At 44.4% G+C, this 16,550-nt stretch overlaps 1 protein-coding gene across 1 annotated transcript; it reads right to left on the reverse strand.

Annotated features, from left to right (window-relative positions):
- Positions 1–4,614: 4,614 nt before the first annotated feature.
- Positions 4,615–7,992, reverse strand: Ghrl (ghrelin and obestatin prepropeptide). Its single transcript, XM_051155095.1, has 4 exons — positions 7,861–7,992; positions 7,404–7,520; positions 5,467–5,575; positions 4,615–4,731 (listed from the first exon to the last, which is right to left on the reverse strand). The coding sequence occupies exons 1-4, from the start codon at positions 7,966–7,968 to the stop codon at positions 4,712–4,714; spliced, it is 354 nt and encodes a 117-aa protein (XP_051011052.1). The 5' UTR covers positions 7,969–7,992; the 3' UTR covers positions 4,615–4,711.
- Between the last annotated feature and the right edge of the window lie 8,558 nt (positions 7,993–16,550).

Genomic DNA, 16,550 nt, shown 5'->3' on the forward strand with positions numbered 1-16,550 from the left:
AAAAATAAAGGGATGGGTTCTTAATCCACCTCCCCATTCCATGCTCATCTTGTGTATCTAGATAGTCTAAGTGATGCAGGGGCTAGTCTAGTCAGCTTGGTAACATGGTGGTCTATGCTGCTTTCTATTGCTATGATGAAACACCGACTTGGGAAGGAACAGATTTTTTTATCTGGCAGATTATATAATCCATCATCAATTGAGTCAGAGCAGGAACTCTGGTAGGAACTGAAGCAGAGTTCATGAAAGAACACTGCTTAATTGCTTCCCATGGCTTTTTAAGGATGTCTCCTTATACAACTTGGGACCCCTGCTCAGGTGTGGCACCGCCCTGTATGTGCTAGACCTTCCCACATCAGTTTTGAATCAAGAAAATACTGTAGGCTTGCCTACATGCTGATCTCATGGGAACGTTTTTTTCCGTTGAGATTCCCTCTTCCCAGGTGACTTTAGCTTGTGTCAAGTTGCCAAACTAACCAACATACTTGGGAATGTCTGAAAATACTGTCAAGCTACTGTAAGATTTAAGTGTCTATGAGAACACAGTCCTGGCTGCTGTCTTGGAATGAGATGTCCATGCTACTTTCCTAGATTTGGGTGTGCTATAGCTGCTTATCCTTTGGGCAGTACATAGTTCAGCAGAAGAAAGAGCAGTGTTGCACATGGTGTTGTTGATGAGCCAGATAATTACGGGGAATTGTTTCACTGTTTGCAGATAGGCATCTCTTTATACTGTAGTATTTAAACTTTTTTGTTTTGACTGCATGTATTCCTATGTACCACGTGTTTGCCTGGTGCCCATGAAGGCCAGAAGAGGGCATTGGATCCCCTGGAACTGGAGTTAAAGAGGGTTTGTCAGTCACCATGTTGGTGTTGGGAATTGAACCATGTCTTCTAGAAGCGCAGCTAGTACACTTAAACACTGTATTATATCTTCAACCTCTGTTAAGGTATTTTTTTAATAGGGCTTTTCGGTGTTTGTGGGGCTGGGGATTAATGCAGGGCCTTCTGTGCTTATGCTAATAATAATAAGCAAGTTCTCTACCACAGAGCAGCATTGTAGCCTTGGGCTAAGCTGTCCTTGACCTTAAGGTAGAAATGAAGATGTTATGTGAGATAAGCAGGCTCCCTTCCCACTGTGTCTGCACACATGGTCAGGTGGTTGTCATGGAGCATAGATCACGTTCCTTGGCTTTTCTTTCTGTTTGGTTCTGATGATTGTTCCCCTCCTCGGTTTGCAGTTCTTCTGGTGTTTCCCTCATTTTGCACTGGTTTAGGGACTTGATACTCAACCATTTACTTTCAGCATTTTCATGTGTTTTGTAAGGGCAATTGGCCACTAGCGTGGATCAGACAAATTGTTAGGGATGATAATCAGCATTGGCTGGCTCCACTTGGATTTAGAGAGGGAGAACATTGTGTGTGTTTGGCCTCTTTTTGTGCTTGTTAGAATCTTTAAGCATGCAGCTTTAAGTGTATAGTAAGTGATATACATGTGCTATTATGCTAATTATAAAACAGTTTTCACTTACAGAAGAATTTTCTTCCTCTTTAAAATACTTCGTTTCCTCTAGAGATATAGACTCCCTACTCCAGGGATTGTTAAGTTAGTAGAATTGTTAATTAGTGCATGATGGAATAGGCTTTAGGGACTTGGGTGCCATGATACATGCCTGCAGTCCCAGCATTTGGGAGTCAGAGGCAGGAAGGTTGGCAGTTTAAAGCCACCAGTCATGGATGACTTAACAAGGAAACAAAACAGCCATTAACAAGGAAAAGGAAGAAAATTGATGGGGGAACATGTTCAGAATGATGTATTTTCTTGGTACTGTGTCTCCTAAGCATGTGTTTGGATACATTTTATTTCTGCCAATTGTTACTTGAAAATTCCCCCTCATCATGTTCACTTGATAAGTTGTCAAGGAAAATGAGAAATAAAAGTAAGGGCATAACTAGAGTGCTTGTCTAGCATACCTAGGCCCTGGGTTCCATGCCCAGCACTAAAAGCCCCCCATGGAGTCCTGGGTCCTTGGCAGTTGGGCCAGGGAAGCACTGTTAAGATGGAAAAGCCACATGCCTCAAGTCTGAGGCTTTGGTTGTGAGTCTTCAGGTGTTTGTTGTATGACTTTGGGAGAGTTACTTCATTTTTCTGAATTCTCCCATAAGTAGAATTGCTGTAAAAATGAATAGAAACTAATTAAACTCATTTGCTTGAATGTACACAGTAGGATCACTGAGTGGTGGCTTTTAGGATAGATGTGTGCCTGTGCTCCAGGCACTCTGTGCCAGATCCTGAGTTCAGTTTTGGCAGTGATCTTGGCAGTGAGGAGCCAGGGAAGTGCAGAGTCTTGTTGTGGATTGTATAGCTGGTATTCACATTTATCCCATGCCCACATTAAACACCTGGTAGGTAGAGTCTGGCCACAGTGTACTTAGCATCAGCTTCTTGAAGGAATGACTACAGCGCACAGGCAAGAGAAAGAAATAAGTAATAATTTTTGGTGAGGGAAGCACCATGTGACCAACTTTTCCATTCAAGTTCTTCCCCTCCATTTGCTAAATCTCTTTTCCTTCACTTCTACTCTCTAGTGTGTTATAGTGGTTACATGTGTTGTTACCTGTGCTATTCTGTGGTCCAGAGACGGTAGAGCAGCAGGGCATTGGTGCTTTTGCATATCTTAGGGATGACTTAGTTGATACCAGCGAGTGTTGAAGCATAGGGGAGGGAAAAAGAGAAGCTGGATGTATTAGCTTTTCTATTGCTATGATAAAACACCTTGACCAAAAACAACCTGAGGAAAGAGAATGGTTTATCTCTGCTCACAAGTTAGTCAACCAGTGAGAGAAGCCAGGGTAGGAACTCAAGCAACAACCTAGAGGCAGGAACCCAAACAGAGACCCTGGAGGAATACTGCTTCTTGGCTTGCTTCCACCTTGGCTCAGCTTGCTTTTTTTTTTTTTTTTTTTTTTTTTTTACATTTTAATTCTATTAATTTATTCAGATTACAACTCAGTTGTTATCCAATCACTTGTATCCTCCCATTCCTCCCTCCCACTTTCACCCTATTCCCCTTCCCTAGGTGTAAGACCCAGGGGGACCTCCTCCCCCACCATATGGTCATGGGCTATCAAGTCTTATCTTGGTAGCCTGCTTATTCTTTCTTTGAGTGCCATCAGGACTCTCCACCAAGGGGAGGTGGTCAAATATGGAGCACCAGAGTTCATGTCAGAGTCAGTCCCTGCTCTAAATACCCTAACCACCTGTATAGGATTGGCCCTGCTCATAGTGGGCTGGGCCTGACCCCCCACCCCCCCAAATGCCCCCACAGACTTGCTTAAGAAATCTGAGACCGGGTAATGATGGCCTTTAATCCTAGCAAAGCAGGCCGATTTCTGTGAGTTTGAGGCCAGCCTGGTCTATAAAGTGAGTCCAGGACAGCTAAGTCTACAGTGAAATGCTGTCTCAAACCAAAAATCCAGAAAACCCTCCCAAGAAATTTGATGGAAGCATCTTTTCAGTTGAGGTCTTCCTTCCTAGATGATTATAGCTTATGTCAAGTTGATGAAAACTAAGCACAGTGGACTTTATGTCTCCTTGTTTCCAGGTTCGCCAAGACCCTACAGCCACCTGGTTCCATGTGCTGTGTTGTTTGAACAGGATCCTGTGACTTCTGAGCAAGTCATGGCTGAGGCTTTGTTACAGGGCTCTGTGGAGGAGGGCTGGGGTAGGGCCAAGCCTTCATTTGTAAGGAGTTCCCAGATGGTAATGGAGAGCAGCATTTCAATTCCTAGGCAGAGATGTGTTTAGATTTCAGAGTGCCTGCCAAGTGTGCCTTGCTTATCTCATGCCTTGGGTTCTGGGTGGCCAAGGCTTCGCTTGAGGAGGCATGTGGTTTCTACTGAGGTAGTGTTGCCTTAGGTGGGCAACACTGGGTGTCCTCTCTGTTTAGCTCACTGGGCTGCACAAGGAATTTGGAGAGCTTATCTCTGTGATCTTCTATCAGTTTTGGGTCCTATCTGGACTTTGGACATTGTCTAAAGATTTGCACTAAGGTGTGAGTAGTTAGTGTTGCAACTGGAATACAGCTATAAGACTTGGGAATCAAGGCTCATTAGCTGTGAGCTGGAGTTTGGGAAATATTTTAGGGCATTTACCTGGTGTCAGGCAGTGGCCAGCCATGAGCACATGGAACATCTGCTTTGCCAGACTTTTCCAGGAGTTGATGAGTGGAGAACATGGTTACCTAGCCCTGTGGGTATTGTCAAAAGCCATTGCCAGGCATCCATTCTGATCACCCAGACAGGTCTGGCTCTTTGGAAGTTCCTAGTGTAGCTTTAGTTCCTCATGTGGTGAACTTTGTGGCCTCCAACCCCCATTTTTAGAACCTTGTTATACAGTCCTGTCATTCTGCTAGAATGAGCAAGGTTTCCTTTCGTTTTCAAGCATGCTGACCTGCCTTGCTGTGGATTTTTTTTTCCTTTCTTTTCTCATGGGTCATAAACTTAAAGCATTGTTTCATTTCATTGTTCCAATAATTTTTAAGTAAAATGTGAATTTTACCATGTAGATGAAATAAATTGTTATATTGAACATTTGGTACACAGATTGAACATTTATTAAGGCAGTAGGAGAATCTGGGAGTTGCAGAGGAGGCTAAGACCGGATATGAGTTCTTAGGGGGAAAGCACAGTGGGCCAGTCCTGTCACTGGTCACTTGTCAGCTGGTACCTCTGAAAAGCAAGAGATAAGTCAGTTTTCAGTAGAGCCATCTTGCATGTGCCAGCAAAAGTGGCTTTTCTTACTATGGTATGCTGGAACCAAGCATGTGGTGATGGAGGTGGGGATGACTGGCCTTGCACTTGGAAGATGGCATTTGAGTGTGGACTATTCGCTCTTGGATAAGTGTCCTCATAATCTCCAAGTCTTGCTTTCCTCATCTGTGTGGTGTGGTATGTGTGACTGCCATGTGAGGAAGTGCTTAGGGAAAGGATGTAGCTTGTTCTCAAGATGTTTGCTTTTTCAGTCATGGAAAAGCTGGGTATCTTTTTCACAAAGTAACAGTATACTGAAAAGCTGGAGTACAACTCAGTGCTTGTGAAGTGTGCATGAGGCCTTGGTTTTTATCCTAGCACAAAAAAGTAAGATCTTTCTCTGTCTGCTGTGGCATTTTCAATGCCACTGTGACACGGATTCACTTTATGATGCTTCAAAGCCAGATAATTTGAAACAATGGAAATAGGCATCAGCACCATCTCACAGTTAAAAGAACAAGGCTCGGGTGGGGCCAAACAGCTAGCCAACACACTAGTCCCTGGAACACAAGGCTGGTGCTGAGCTGCTTACACGCACCAGCTCAGCACCGTTTCCCACAGGTAGTGAGGAAGATTAGAAACTGAGAAGTTGGGTTGGGGCGGGAAATTTGTGTCACTTTTAAATAGATTAAGTTCCATTTCGGATTGACTCACCTTTGACCTCTTCCCAGAGGATGTCCTGAAGAAACTTCCCCAGGGCCTGGCCATGTTGCTGGTACTGAGCTCCTGACAGCTTGATGCCAACGTCGAAGGGAGCATTGAACTAGAAGGTAGGGTTGGGAGGGCCTGAGGCCTCATCCTGCCTACCCTGCTCCAACCTGTCTTCCCATCAGGGAGGCCTGCCCATGTTTCCCCTCTAGATATCTGAGTGGTCTGTGAATGTAATCTTAAAGCCAGAAGAGATTGCTAACTGGTCTAGTACTCTCCCTGTCCTCATGGCAGAAGCCCAGAGAGGCTGGATAGCCTCCCTCTGTCACAAACAGAGGTGATAGCCAAGGATTTAGAAAGCAAGACTTTGAAATCTGCCCAGCCCCAAGTCCCTGCTCAGCATGGGCACAGGCTCTACCAGGCTGCTTGGCACCAGGTAGATTAGGCTTCTATAGCAGATGGTAGCCTGCTTGTTCCTTTGCAGTTTGTTTTGGCCTGCTGGAGATAAAATAGTGGCATGGATGTGGGGAGTGCTATGGTGTTTTTTAGGTACCTGGGGCTCTTCTAGCCTTTTCTTTAGCAAATGCTAACTTTTCTTCTCACACTCCATTGTCAGTGCAAGCTGGTCAGATCACCTAATCATGGAAGAAAACCACACACACATTAGGAGAGTTGCCTAGGACTGAACAGTGGGGGCATGTGAGAAGTGGCAGCATTCCAGGTTCTTACACAACCTGGTAAAGTCCCTTTCTTGGTTCAGGATCCATCTGTTTAGTGGGGTGCAGGTTGTTGGCTGTCTCTAGACCTGATTTTGGAGAAAAAAACCTTTGAAGAGGGATGGAGCCCCAGATGGGAGGGTAGGCAGTGGTCATATTCTTTGCCCATTGTGCTGCGGGCCTTCCCATCTGCTTGTGCCCAGGACTTGTTATGCAGGCCACATGTCTGGCTCCTGTTAAGAATCATAGGAACTAGGAAATGTTACTCCCAGGCCTGTGTATTTCCCTATGGGAACTAAGTACAGGGCTCTTGGGTCTGGGTGGCCACCTGCCCAGGGTGGACCTGGTTGTATTGTAAGACTGTGTCCATGCCATGTTAGTGAAGGAACCTTAACCAGAGAGGAAGATGGGGGAAGGAGTATAGCAAACCTTGACCTGATGGCCTTGGTCAAGCGAGTTCACCTTCCAACTTGTGTTTCTTATCTGCAAAGTTTAGTAAGTAATGCTAGTCTTGCTTAGTTCATAGGGTTTTGTAGAGAGTAAATGATTTATGATAAGAGTAGAACAGGGCCTGGGGTTGTGGTCCCTGGTAGAGTACATGCCTAGCAATTGTGAAGCCCTAGGTTTGTACCCCCTGCTGCCCAGTTAGTCATGGTTGCTGTGTTGAAGTTTGAAGTTGCTGCATGCAGACACACAGTACTGGGACTGGCGTTGTCAGGTGCTACTTCCAGTTCCCAGGGAAATCCTAGGTGAGCTGCTAAGCGACACCAATAGTCTCTTCCCTCAATCCTCCCAGCCAAAGCTGTTTGTGGTTTTTCTTTACTCCATGCAAGATTTTTCAGAGCAAAACTGAGTCCATTATGCCACAGGTGTAGGCTAGTCAGCCTGCACTAGCAGCCCTCTCACTTTTCCATCACATGGCAGGCCTGAAAGGCCATGGGACAAACAGAAGGGTTCCTTCTGTCTCTGTTTCTCTATCTGTGCTTCCTGACTCTTTGTGACCCCCTGGAATCTGCTGATGTCTTGTCTTTGCTCATGGCTGCTCCCTTGTCACCCTTGTAGCATAGTTACCTGTGGATATTTTACTCTTGGGGAAAAAACCCTAAGCCCCTTAAGGAGCTGTTGGTGCTGGGCTCCAGTCGTTGAGTAGCTTGAAAAGTGTATAGTTTAGCCTCTACCCCCAAACCTTTTCCTGCTACAAGAACATACTGATGCCTGGGTACCAACCCTGATTTCCAGCTCATCCTCTGCCCCTTCTGCCTGTCCTCTGCCCTCTGGGTGGAGCCAGCCTTCCAGAGCTCGTGGCTGTAGTTTAGCTGGTGGCTTCTTGGATTCCTTTTTCTGCTGGAAAGGAAAAGAGGGTCTCTTTATTTTTCTTAAAATTTAAAATTAGTTTTAGCCTTTTTGAGATGAGTCTCACTATGTGGCCCAGACTAGCCTTGAACTTGAGGCCCACTGGTCCTTATCTCCCCTTACTGGTGTGCACTACCAGGCTTGGCTAAGATTTTCTTTTTAAGCTCTTAAATCTGCATATCCGTCTAAAAGCAGAATTGGCTCATATCCAGAGGCCTCCTTTATGTTATGAAAAGGCGTGAAGCCCAGAGAGATGGAGCCACTGTTGCTGGTTATAGGCAAGAACAGACCCCAGGTCAGGATGATGTGAGGCTTGGGGAGATAGGCTTACCTGGGCTTTCTGGTGTTCTGGGCTCAGGAAGCTGGAGCCTGCCATGGCCACATCCACCCAGAAGATGCTGAGGAGTAGCAGACTGCAGATGGTCCCTGAAGACAGCATGGCCTTGGTGGTGGGGACAGATGGCCCTGGGGAGAGAGAGGGTCTTCTGGTATCATACCTCATCTGGATGATATGCCTCAGAATTTGCTCAGGTTGGATCCCAGCAAGTTTCTAGAAGTAAGGGTAGGACTGCTGGGTGGAAGCAAGGCTCTCTTGTCCCCATCTTACAAGGGTGGGAGAGCTGAAGGCTTGAATGCTGCCTTTTCTAAACTGTAGAGGCAGAACATGATGTGCTGGAGGGCTGTCCATTCAAGTGTGGCTTGTCCTTAGTCCTCAGGAGCCTGATAATGGAGCTAATTAGGCTGACCTAGGTTGTCCACTGTTCGTTTTGTTCAGTGAGCTCACTGACACTCAATGAAAATAAATGAGTGGCTAGTAGTAAGTAATTTAGAAGCACGTGAAAGCACGCATATTCATGCATACACACACACAGACACAGACAGACAAACACAGCAGAGAGAGAGCCTACCGGGAGTGCCTGGGGATGTGGTGCCTGCTGGCTGGCTGCTCCTTATATAGGAAGCCTTGTGTTTGTTCGGATCCGGTAGCCTTGGCTCTGAGGCTATGTAGTTTGCGTGGGCAATATTGCATTCCTTAGGAACTAAATACTCTTCTCCCCTGCATGTTAAAGAACAACAGTAGAGGTCAGGGCCCTGAGACGCATGCAGCTGGCTTCTAGTGGGGCATCATCTCCTAATGTCTCTGTGGAGCCCCTGTGGGTTTGGCCCTGGTGGAGGGGTGGCTTAGTTGTGGTATGACCTTGGCTTGCCCCCTTCCATGTGAGATGGTGTTGCCACCAGGAGAGCTCCAAGATTTTGACCAGCTTTTCCCTGCCACTGAGGCTATTGTGGCTTCCACACACTGACCACATTGAGACTTGCTTCTGGGGCATTCCCCAAGATAGGCTGACTGCCCTCCCTAAGAAGCAAATACTGGGGATCACTCACCTGGTGGCCATGCTGTATTGGTCTTTTGTGTCATGCTTGGTCTTACTGGTGATTTTATTTTTGTTTTTGTTTGCACTGTTGGGCATAGTTCCCCAGGGCCTTGTATTTGGTAGGCATTTTCCACTGAGCCATACCCCAACCCATTCTGGTGTTTGCTAGCCTGGCAGCTTGCCTCTCTTGTCTAGTAGTTATCAAGGCTCTAACACAAGGGTCCTCATTGTGGAGGAGCAGACGAAATGGACTTGGTGTAGGAGTCCTGCAGTATAGCTCTGATGGGACAATCATTGGAAACGTTTCCCACAAAGATCCCCTCCCCTTGCCTGCTAGCTCTTTGAGTACTGAGTGACAGTATAGGTGTGGGAGCACTTTATTTCTGATAATGTGGCCTGCAGGAGGCAGCTGTGTTAAATAGTGCCCATGGCTTGACACACATAAGCCAAGGTCTGTTGGCTCTAGGACTTGCTACTTCTGGAGGGCTTCATGTAGTTGGATACCTTTCTATGATGCACCTCAGAAAAATAGGGTGGGGCAGTGGTTTTTGCACACCTAAGGTAGAGGCAGGTGGATCTCTGTGTTTGAGGCAAGTCTGGTCTACAGAGTGAGTTTTAAGATATCCAGGGCTATAGAGAGAAACCCTGTCTCAAAAATAGAAATAAAAATAGGATGGCCTGAGGGCTGGGTCCTATCAGTGTCTACCTGGCGCAGTGCAGGCTCCTAACTCCTGGTGCACTGCTTTCTGTCGTGTCCTTGCTGCCACAGTGATTGTGCCAGTACAGCTACAGGGTCAGTCTGGATGGTTGTCCAGTTAGGGGGCCATTGATAGCAAACATATGATTCAGGACCCCATGATATCCTGACCAACTAGATAGTCTCGGGAGGAAATTGGGCCCTTATGTGGGAACTCTAGGTACAGGTAAGGCATGAGCTGGGTTGCAACTCCTCTGAGAAAAAAACCATCTGGCAAGGGTAGCTGAAATCCTATGTTTAGTCCTAGTCCTACATAATTATATTACCAGGCACCTTTATAGACCGGTCACCATGTGAATGAACTTAGAAACCTTTTGGCCCTGGGGCCCAGAGGGGCTGACGATGGAGGTGGTGTGGAAATACCTGCAGCCCTCCAGTCTGTGAGGACAGCACCCATGGTGACCAGGCATTGGCTGAGATATGAGGCTTGTCCACTCAGCCCCTGGAAGCCTCTGGAGGCAGGAGGTGCTGTGTTGATCTTAGATAAGGCCACAGGCGAGTAAACACACAAGTTGCTAGCTATCTAAGGATACCCTCTAGTCACATACCTTGCCATCCAGAGTGTAGGTTAGTGGGGAGGAAGGTCTGGTGATGGAAGAAGAATGGAGGGAGAAGGTATAAGAAAATAACCACCACAGAGGGCAGGGGGTGGGAAATGCACCTTTATCCTAGCAGTAGGGGCTTGGGGAAGACTGTATGACTCTAGGAAAGGATAAGTCAAGGATTTACTGATGTATATGGGTATTTTGTTCTGCATCTATGTCTGCGTACCAGAAGAGGGCATCAAATCACATGGGACTACAGTTTTGAGCTGAGAATTGAACTCAAGACCTTTAAGAACAGCCAGCACTCTTAACCACTGAGCCATCATTCTAGTCCTTTCTCTACTTTTTGATTGTGACCAAAACCAATGTTACACCTCCAAGAATGGGAGCCAGGCTGTTCTCTCCTGGCATCAGGTGCCCCAGTGGTCCCTGAATGCCCACTGTATTGATGGCCTCAATATGAGGACCAGAGGCTGTGGGATAGGGGGTTGGGGAACAAACATTTATTAGCTTGTCACTGACATCATTGATTAGTTGGCTCAACAACTATTTTGTATTTTTAAAAATTATTTATTTATTGTATATGGGAACTTTTTCTGCAGAAAAGGGCATCAGATCCCATTATAGATGGTTGTAAGCCACCATGTGGTGGCTGGGAATTGAACTCGGACTCTGGAAGAGCAGGCAGCGCTCTTAACCACTGAACTATCTCTTCAGCTCCTGTTTGTGTTTTTTAATGGCTTATTTATTTATTTATTATTATACAGTATTCTGTCTGCATGTGAGCCAGCACTCTAGAAGAAGGCACTAGATTTCTTTATAGATGGTTATGAGCCACCATGTGGTTGTTAGAGATTAAGGATTGAACTCAGGACCTTTGGAAGAGCAGCCAGTACTCTTAACCTCTCTCCAGCCCATGTTTTGTATTCTTAATCAATTTGGCTAAATCTTAGTCTCAGGCTGAATGGGGGCAGGGGGAGAAAAGTCAGACATGATGGCTCATGTCATATCTGTAATCTAGAGCTTGAGACAGGAAGGTTGACACATTTGATGGTAGCCTGGGTTACAATGTGAGTCAATGTGAGATCTAGTTTCAGTAAACAAAGGCAAGACCAAAATAGGTAGACTAAATTTTAAAGTATGTACTATTAGTCAGGAGGGTTCTTTAGAGAAACAAAATTGACAGAATGAACTTAGGTAAAGGAGATTTATTAGAGTGGTTTATAGGCTGTTGTCTGGCTAGTCTAACAATGGATCTACTGACAGGCCAAGAATCTGTTAGTTGTTTAGATATGATGTGGGATGTGTCAGCTGGTCTTTAATTTACTTTTGAATGGAGAAGTAGGCTCTAATGCCACGGAAGAATGTCACAGCAGCAGGATAGGTGAACTTGCCTCAGGGTGAGGGCCAACAGGCAAAAAGCAAAAGCTTCCTTTTTCTGTGTCCTTTTATAGGGGCTGCCACCAGACAGTGTGGCCCAGATTTAGAGTGAGTCTTCCCACCTCAAATTATCCAATCAAGAATAATCCCTTAGCTGGGCATGGTGGTGCAGGCTGTTAATCCCAGCATTTGGGAGGCAGAGGCAGGCGGATCGTTGTGAGTTTGAGGCCAGCCTGGTCTACAAAGTGAGTCTAGGACAGCCAAGGCTACACAGAGGAACCCTGTCTTGAAAAATGGAAGAAAGAAAGAAACAAACAAAAAACAATCCCTTCTAGGTGTAGCTGCTTGGGTTTTAGTTGACTCCAGATGTAATCAAGTTGATGACCAAATTATTTATTACACATACATGACTGTATTTAACTGTTATGTCCAAAATATTTTGTTTTATTGTGTGATTAATGACGAGTTGTTACTGAACTCTGACTTTTATCACCTTTGAATCCAGTGGATATTTTGTTTTTGATCCTGCTGCAGGTGCTTTGTAGTGTCCAGGCTTCTGGGCCTGCAGTGATGGCACTCTCTGGTGTCCTCTCAAAGCCCAGCATCTCCCACTGACTTTCTTGCCCTTCCACCAGCTTAGAACTGCAGCCCCAGCCAGTTGCAGTTTTTCTATCTTCAGATTCTATCCAACAGTGTTTGTCCTCAGCCTAATGCTGCCTCTCCAGCCCCCTTTTTGTGGTGTTTTAAGAACAAGATTTTCCTGTAGGCTTCAGAGGTATCACTGAACGTTATTCAAGATTCCCCAAGATCTTGTACTGAATGCTAGTAACTGCCACCATACATGCCTGCCTAGTCTGGACTCAGAAGCAGTTACTACCTTCTGAGAGCATTTGCAGTTACTGTATTACTTGGGTATGCTGTTTGCACAGAAAAGGTAAGATCACTACTTAGGTTTCTATTTCTTTACTCATTTTCAAAGTTAGGGTTGATTCTTGCTTTTCTTAACACAAAATCACAAATTACATGGTGGCTTTTCAGCTAATTTATTCATTCTGTCCAATGATTTTTCAACTGACTAGCTGATCCTGTGTGCTTTTGAAATGACCCCAATTTTAAATAACTTGCTGTTCCACTGAGATCCCTCAAGTACATAGTGTGCATTTCCTCTTCAGACCTGAAATCAAACATGTGCCTAAGAAGCATTGGTTTCCATTAGTGGGAACTGCATGTGTGCCTCTGTACATACACTTTTATATGCACTATGTACACATGATGGTGGTGATTAGACATTAGATGTCTTCCTCAATTGCTCTCTAGTTTATTTACTGAGGCAACCAGTCTGTCACTGAATTTAGAACTTGCAAATTGAGTTTGTCTAGGTGGCCAGCTTGTCAGTAATCCTCTGGCCGCACATCCTGACTATTAGGATTTCAGGTGAGCTGCCACCGTGCTCAGCTTCCTCCCCCCCCCCCCCAGCTTTTATGGAACTGTTAGGGATGCACACTAAGGTTCTCAGGCTTTTGTGGCAAGAGCCTTACCCACTAAACAATCTGCAGCCTGGGAACCAGTTTTGAGACTGTATTAAGTATATTGTAGTGGGGTTTCCATTCCTCAGCACTAAGATTAGAAATGAAAAATTTTTAAGTACATTTGGGTGTGTTTATTATGTATATGGGTATACATATGCCATAAGCAAGTGCCTTAACCTGCTGATCCACCTTGCTGCCCCCCCCCCTCCCACCCCAATGCCTACTTTTAAAAGGAAAAATATTAGGCTAGAGAGATGGCTCATGGTTAAGAGTATGTAATGCTCTTGCAGAGGACCTGAATTCAGTTCCCAGCATCTTTGTTGCATAGTTTGCAGCCACCTGTAACTCCAGCTCTAGGAAATCCAGTGACCTTTTCTGGCCTCTGCCAATACTTGTCATTCATGGACACACATTCAAACAGAGACACATACATGGCAGATCCAACACCAACCCTCTGAATTTAATTTTTATATGTTGATGTTTAAGGTCACAAGTTGTTTTGTTTGATGAGTATTGTAGGAGCAAATGAATGCATTGAAGTATTGCTGGATAGAATGTTTTATATGTGAGGTCAAGTACAAGGATGGTTTGTATGTTCTGTAAATGTTCTGAGTTCTGAGATCTCTTTCTTCTGTTGTTGGGTGAAGATTGAGATTTCAGGCTAAAATTGTAGATAGTTTCTGTGCAGTGTTCTGCTCCAAGTGTCTGGAAGCGCCTGTTCAGTGCAGACACATTTTAGATTATTATGTGTTCCCAAATTGACCATTTTATAATGTTCTGGTATCTCTGGCATTTCTCCTTCTAAAACCTTGTTTATTTGATAGAAACAGATACTTGATTCTTTCCTTTTGATGGCTGTCTAATACCTATTTCAGCATTATTATTATTTCTTCCCTTTGTGTTTAAGGTGGAGCTAATAAAGTCTGGCCTTATGAATTTAGAGTGTCATTACATAGCCTGGCAATCTTCCTGCCTTAAGTTGGGATTCTGGCATGTGCCACTGTTGGGCTGTTTCCGCCTCTTTTTCCTTCCTTCTTCTTTTCCTTTCTCTTTTCTTCTTGTATTGGGTGGGGAGACAGGAACAACTTGTTGCTGTGTTTTTAAGGCTAGTTTGAACTCCTGAACTCATTTGGCCCTCCTTAGGCCTCAGTCTTCTGAGTAGCTATGATTATTGATATACCCAGCTACTGTGGTTTAATATTGTGGGTATGTGCTGGTATGTATACAGGCCAGAGACTGGCATCAAATGTTTCCCTCATTTGCTTTCTACCTTTCCCCCTAATTTTATCTTTTATATGTATCTATGTATGTCTATATGTAACTTTGTTTACGTGTATGTGAGTACCTGTAGAGGCCAGAAGAGGGTATTGACTCCCCTGGTGCTGGAGTTACAGGAGTTATGAGCTGTTGGATGTGGGTACTTGGGAAGAGAACTCTGGTCCTCTGCAAGAGCACTGTGCACTCATAACCACTGAGCTATCTCTCTAGCCCCCTACCTCATTTTTTGACACTTAACCTGTAGCTTGCTAGTTTGGCTGGAGTGGCTGCCTAGCATGTCCTCAGAATACTCCTGTCTCCATCTTGCTAGTTTTTTATATAGAGTCTGTCTAGCATCTGCCTATTATTAAGATTATTATTATTATCTCACCAGCCTTGAACTTGCAATGTAGCTGAAACTGGCATTGACCCTTGATTCTCCTGCCTGTCTCCTGAGAGTGTTGGGTAAGTGCCACCATACCAAGCAGGTAAATGCTACTTGCCAGCCTGTACTCCTAGTGAGAGAATAATTGGAAGACCTGCTCTTTCTCTTTTTGCTTATCCCCGCCATGAGGTGAACAGGTTTCTTCCTTGGCCACAAGTACCCACCATTGTACATACAATAACTAATCCATAGGCCAAAGGAACAGACCCAACGAAACACGCATCAAAAACTGAAACTGTGAGCTAAGTTAATTATTTTTACTTAAGGCACTTTGTTACAGTAACAGAAAGCTAACAACTTTATTTTAAAGATATCTTTATTTTAGCAGATATTGAATTTTTTTTTTTTTTCATTAGAGATATTTTTTGCTTTGGGTGATTTCTGATGAGAAGTTAGCTGCCGTTCTTTTATGTATTCTCATGAATATAGTATGTCTCTAACTGCTGCTGTAACACTCTGAATGTGCCCAGTTGTTGTGGAGCATTAGGGTTTTAATTTTAAGTGTGGAAATATATTTAGCTGTCTCTTCAAATGTCATCCTTCTGTTCCTTTCCTTTCCCTCTTCCCCCATGGGACTTAAGCTATTCACAGGCTAGACCATGGTATTTCCCCACAAGCCATATCATTGGTTTAGTCTCTCAATCTCCTTTTCCTGTACTTGTTTGGTTCCTTCTGATAAGTGTTAAAATTCATATATCTTTCTAAAAAGTGTATTGTCCAATCTGCGTACTCCCATCCAGGGTATATTCTAGAAATTCCACTGCTGAGTTTTTAGATATTTTTCTGATTATGTTAATTTTCCTTTCCAGTCTTGAAAATACAGCTATTTTTAAAGTCTTTAGTTGCTAATTGCATGGTCTATTAAAAAAAATATTGCTGTGTATTCTAGGCTAGCCTGAAATTCCTGTCCTGCCTTAGACACACTCCCCACCCCATCTTTTTTTCCTGTATCTGAGTATGGAACCCAAGTACTCACAAATGCTGGGCAAGCGTTTACCATTGAGCCAAAAGCCTGGGCATGTATACTTTCCTCTCTTGGTTGAACCATATTGTTCTGTTTGCATACCTGCTAGATTTGACCTTGAAGCAGGAAATTGACCCCTTGGGGCAGTCACATACCAGATATTCCTGCATATCAGATATTTATATTATGATTCATAACAAAATTACAGTTGTAGCAATGAAAATAATTTTATGTTTGGGGGATCACCACAACATGAGGAAATGTATTAAAGGTCACAGCATTAGAAAGGTCACAAACCAGGCTGGAGAGATGGCTCGGAGGTTAAGAGCACTGTCTGTTCTTCCAAAGGTCCTGAGTTCAATTCCTAGCAACCACAAGGTGGCTCACAACCAACTATAATGAAATCTGGTGCTCTCTTCTGGCCTGCAGACACACCGAATACTGTATAAAAGGTCACAAAGCACTGATCTAAAGAGTGTTAGGCTTTCTCATAGTGAAACTAGTACAGATTACTTTGGCCTTGGTCATGACTGAAGCTGGTTATGGTGGCACATGCCTGTAATCCCAGTACTCACCAAGCCAGGTTCAAGGCCATCCTAGTCTACCTACCTATGCAGCTCCAGGACAGCCAGAACTGTACAGGGAGACCCTGTCTCAAAAGTAAGAAAAAAAAAAAAAAAAAAGCTAACCCTAAAGTTAATTGAGGGTGTCTTGGTAAGGTGTTTGATATAGGACTACAATATGTAGCTTTGCTTGCCCTGGAATTCA

This window comes from Acomys russatus, chromosome 13 (genome assembly GCF_903995435.1).
Source record: "Acomys russatus chromosome 13, mAcoRus1.1, whole genome shotgun sequence".
Lineage (NCBI taxonomy): Eukaryota > Metazoa > Chordata > Mammalia > Rodentia > Muridae > Acomys > Acomys russatus.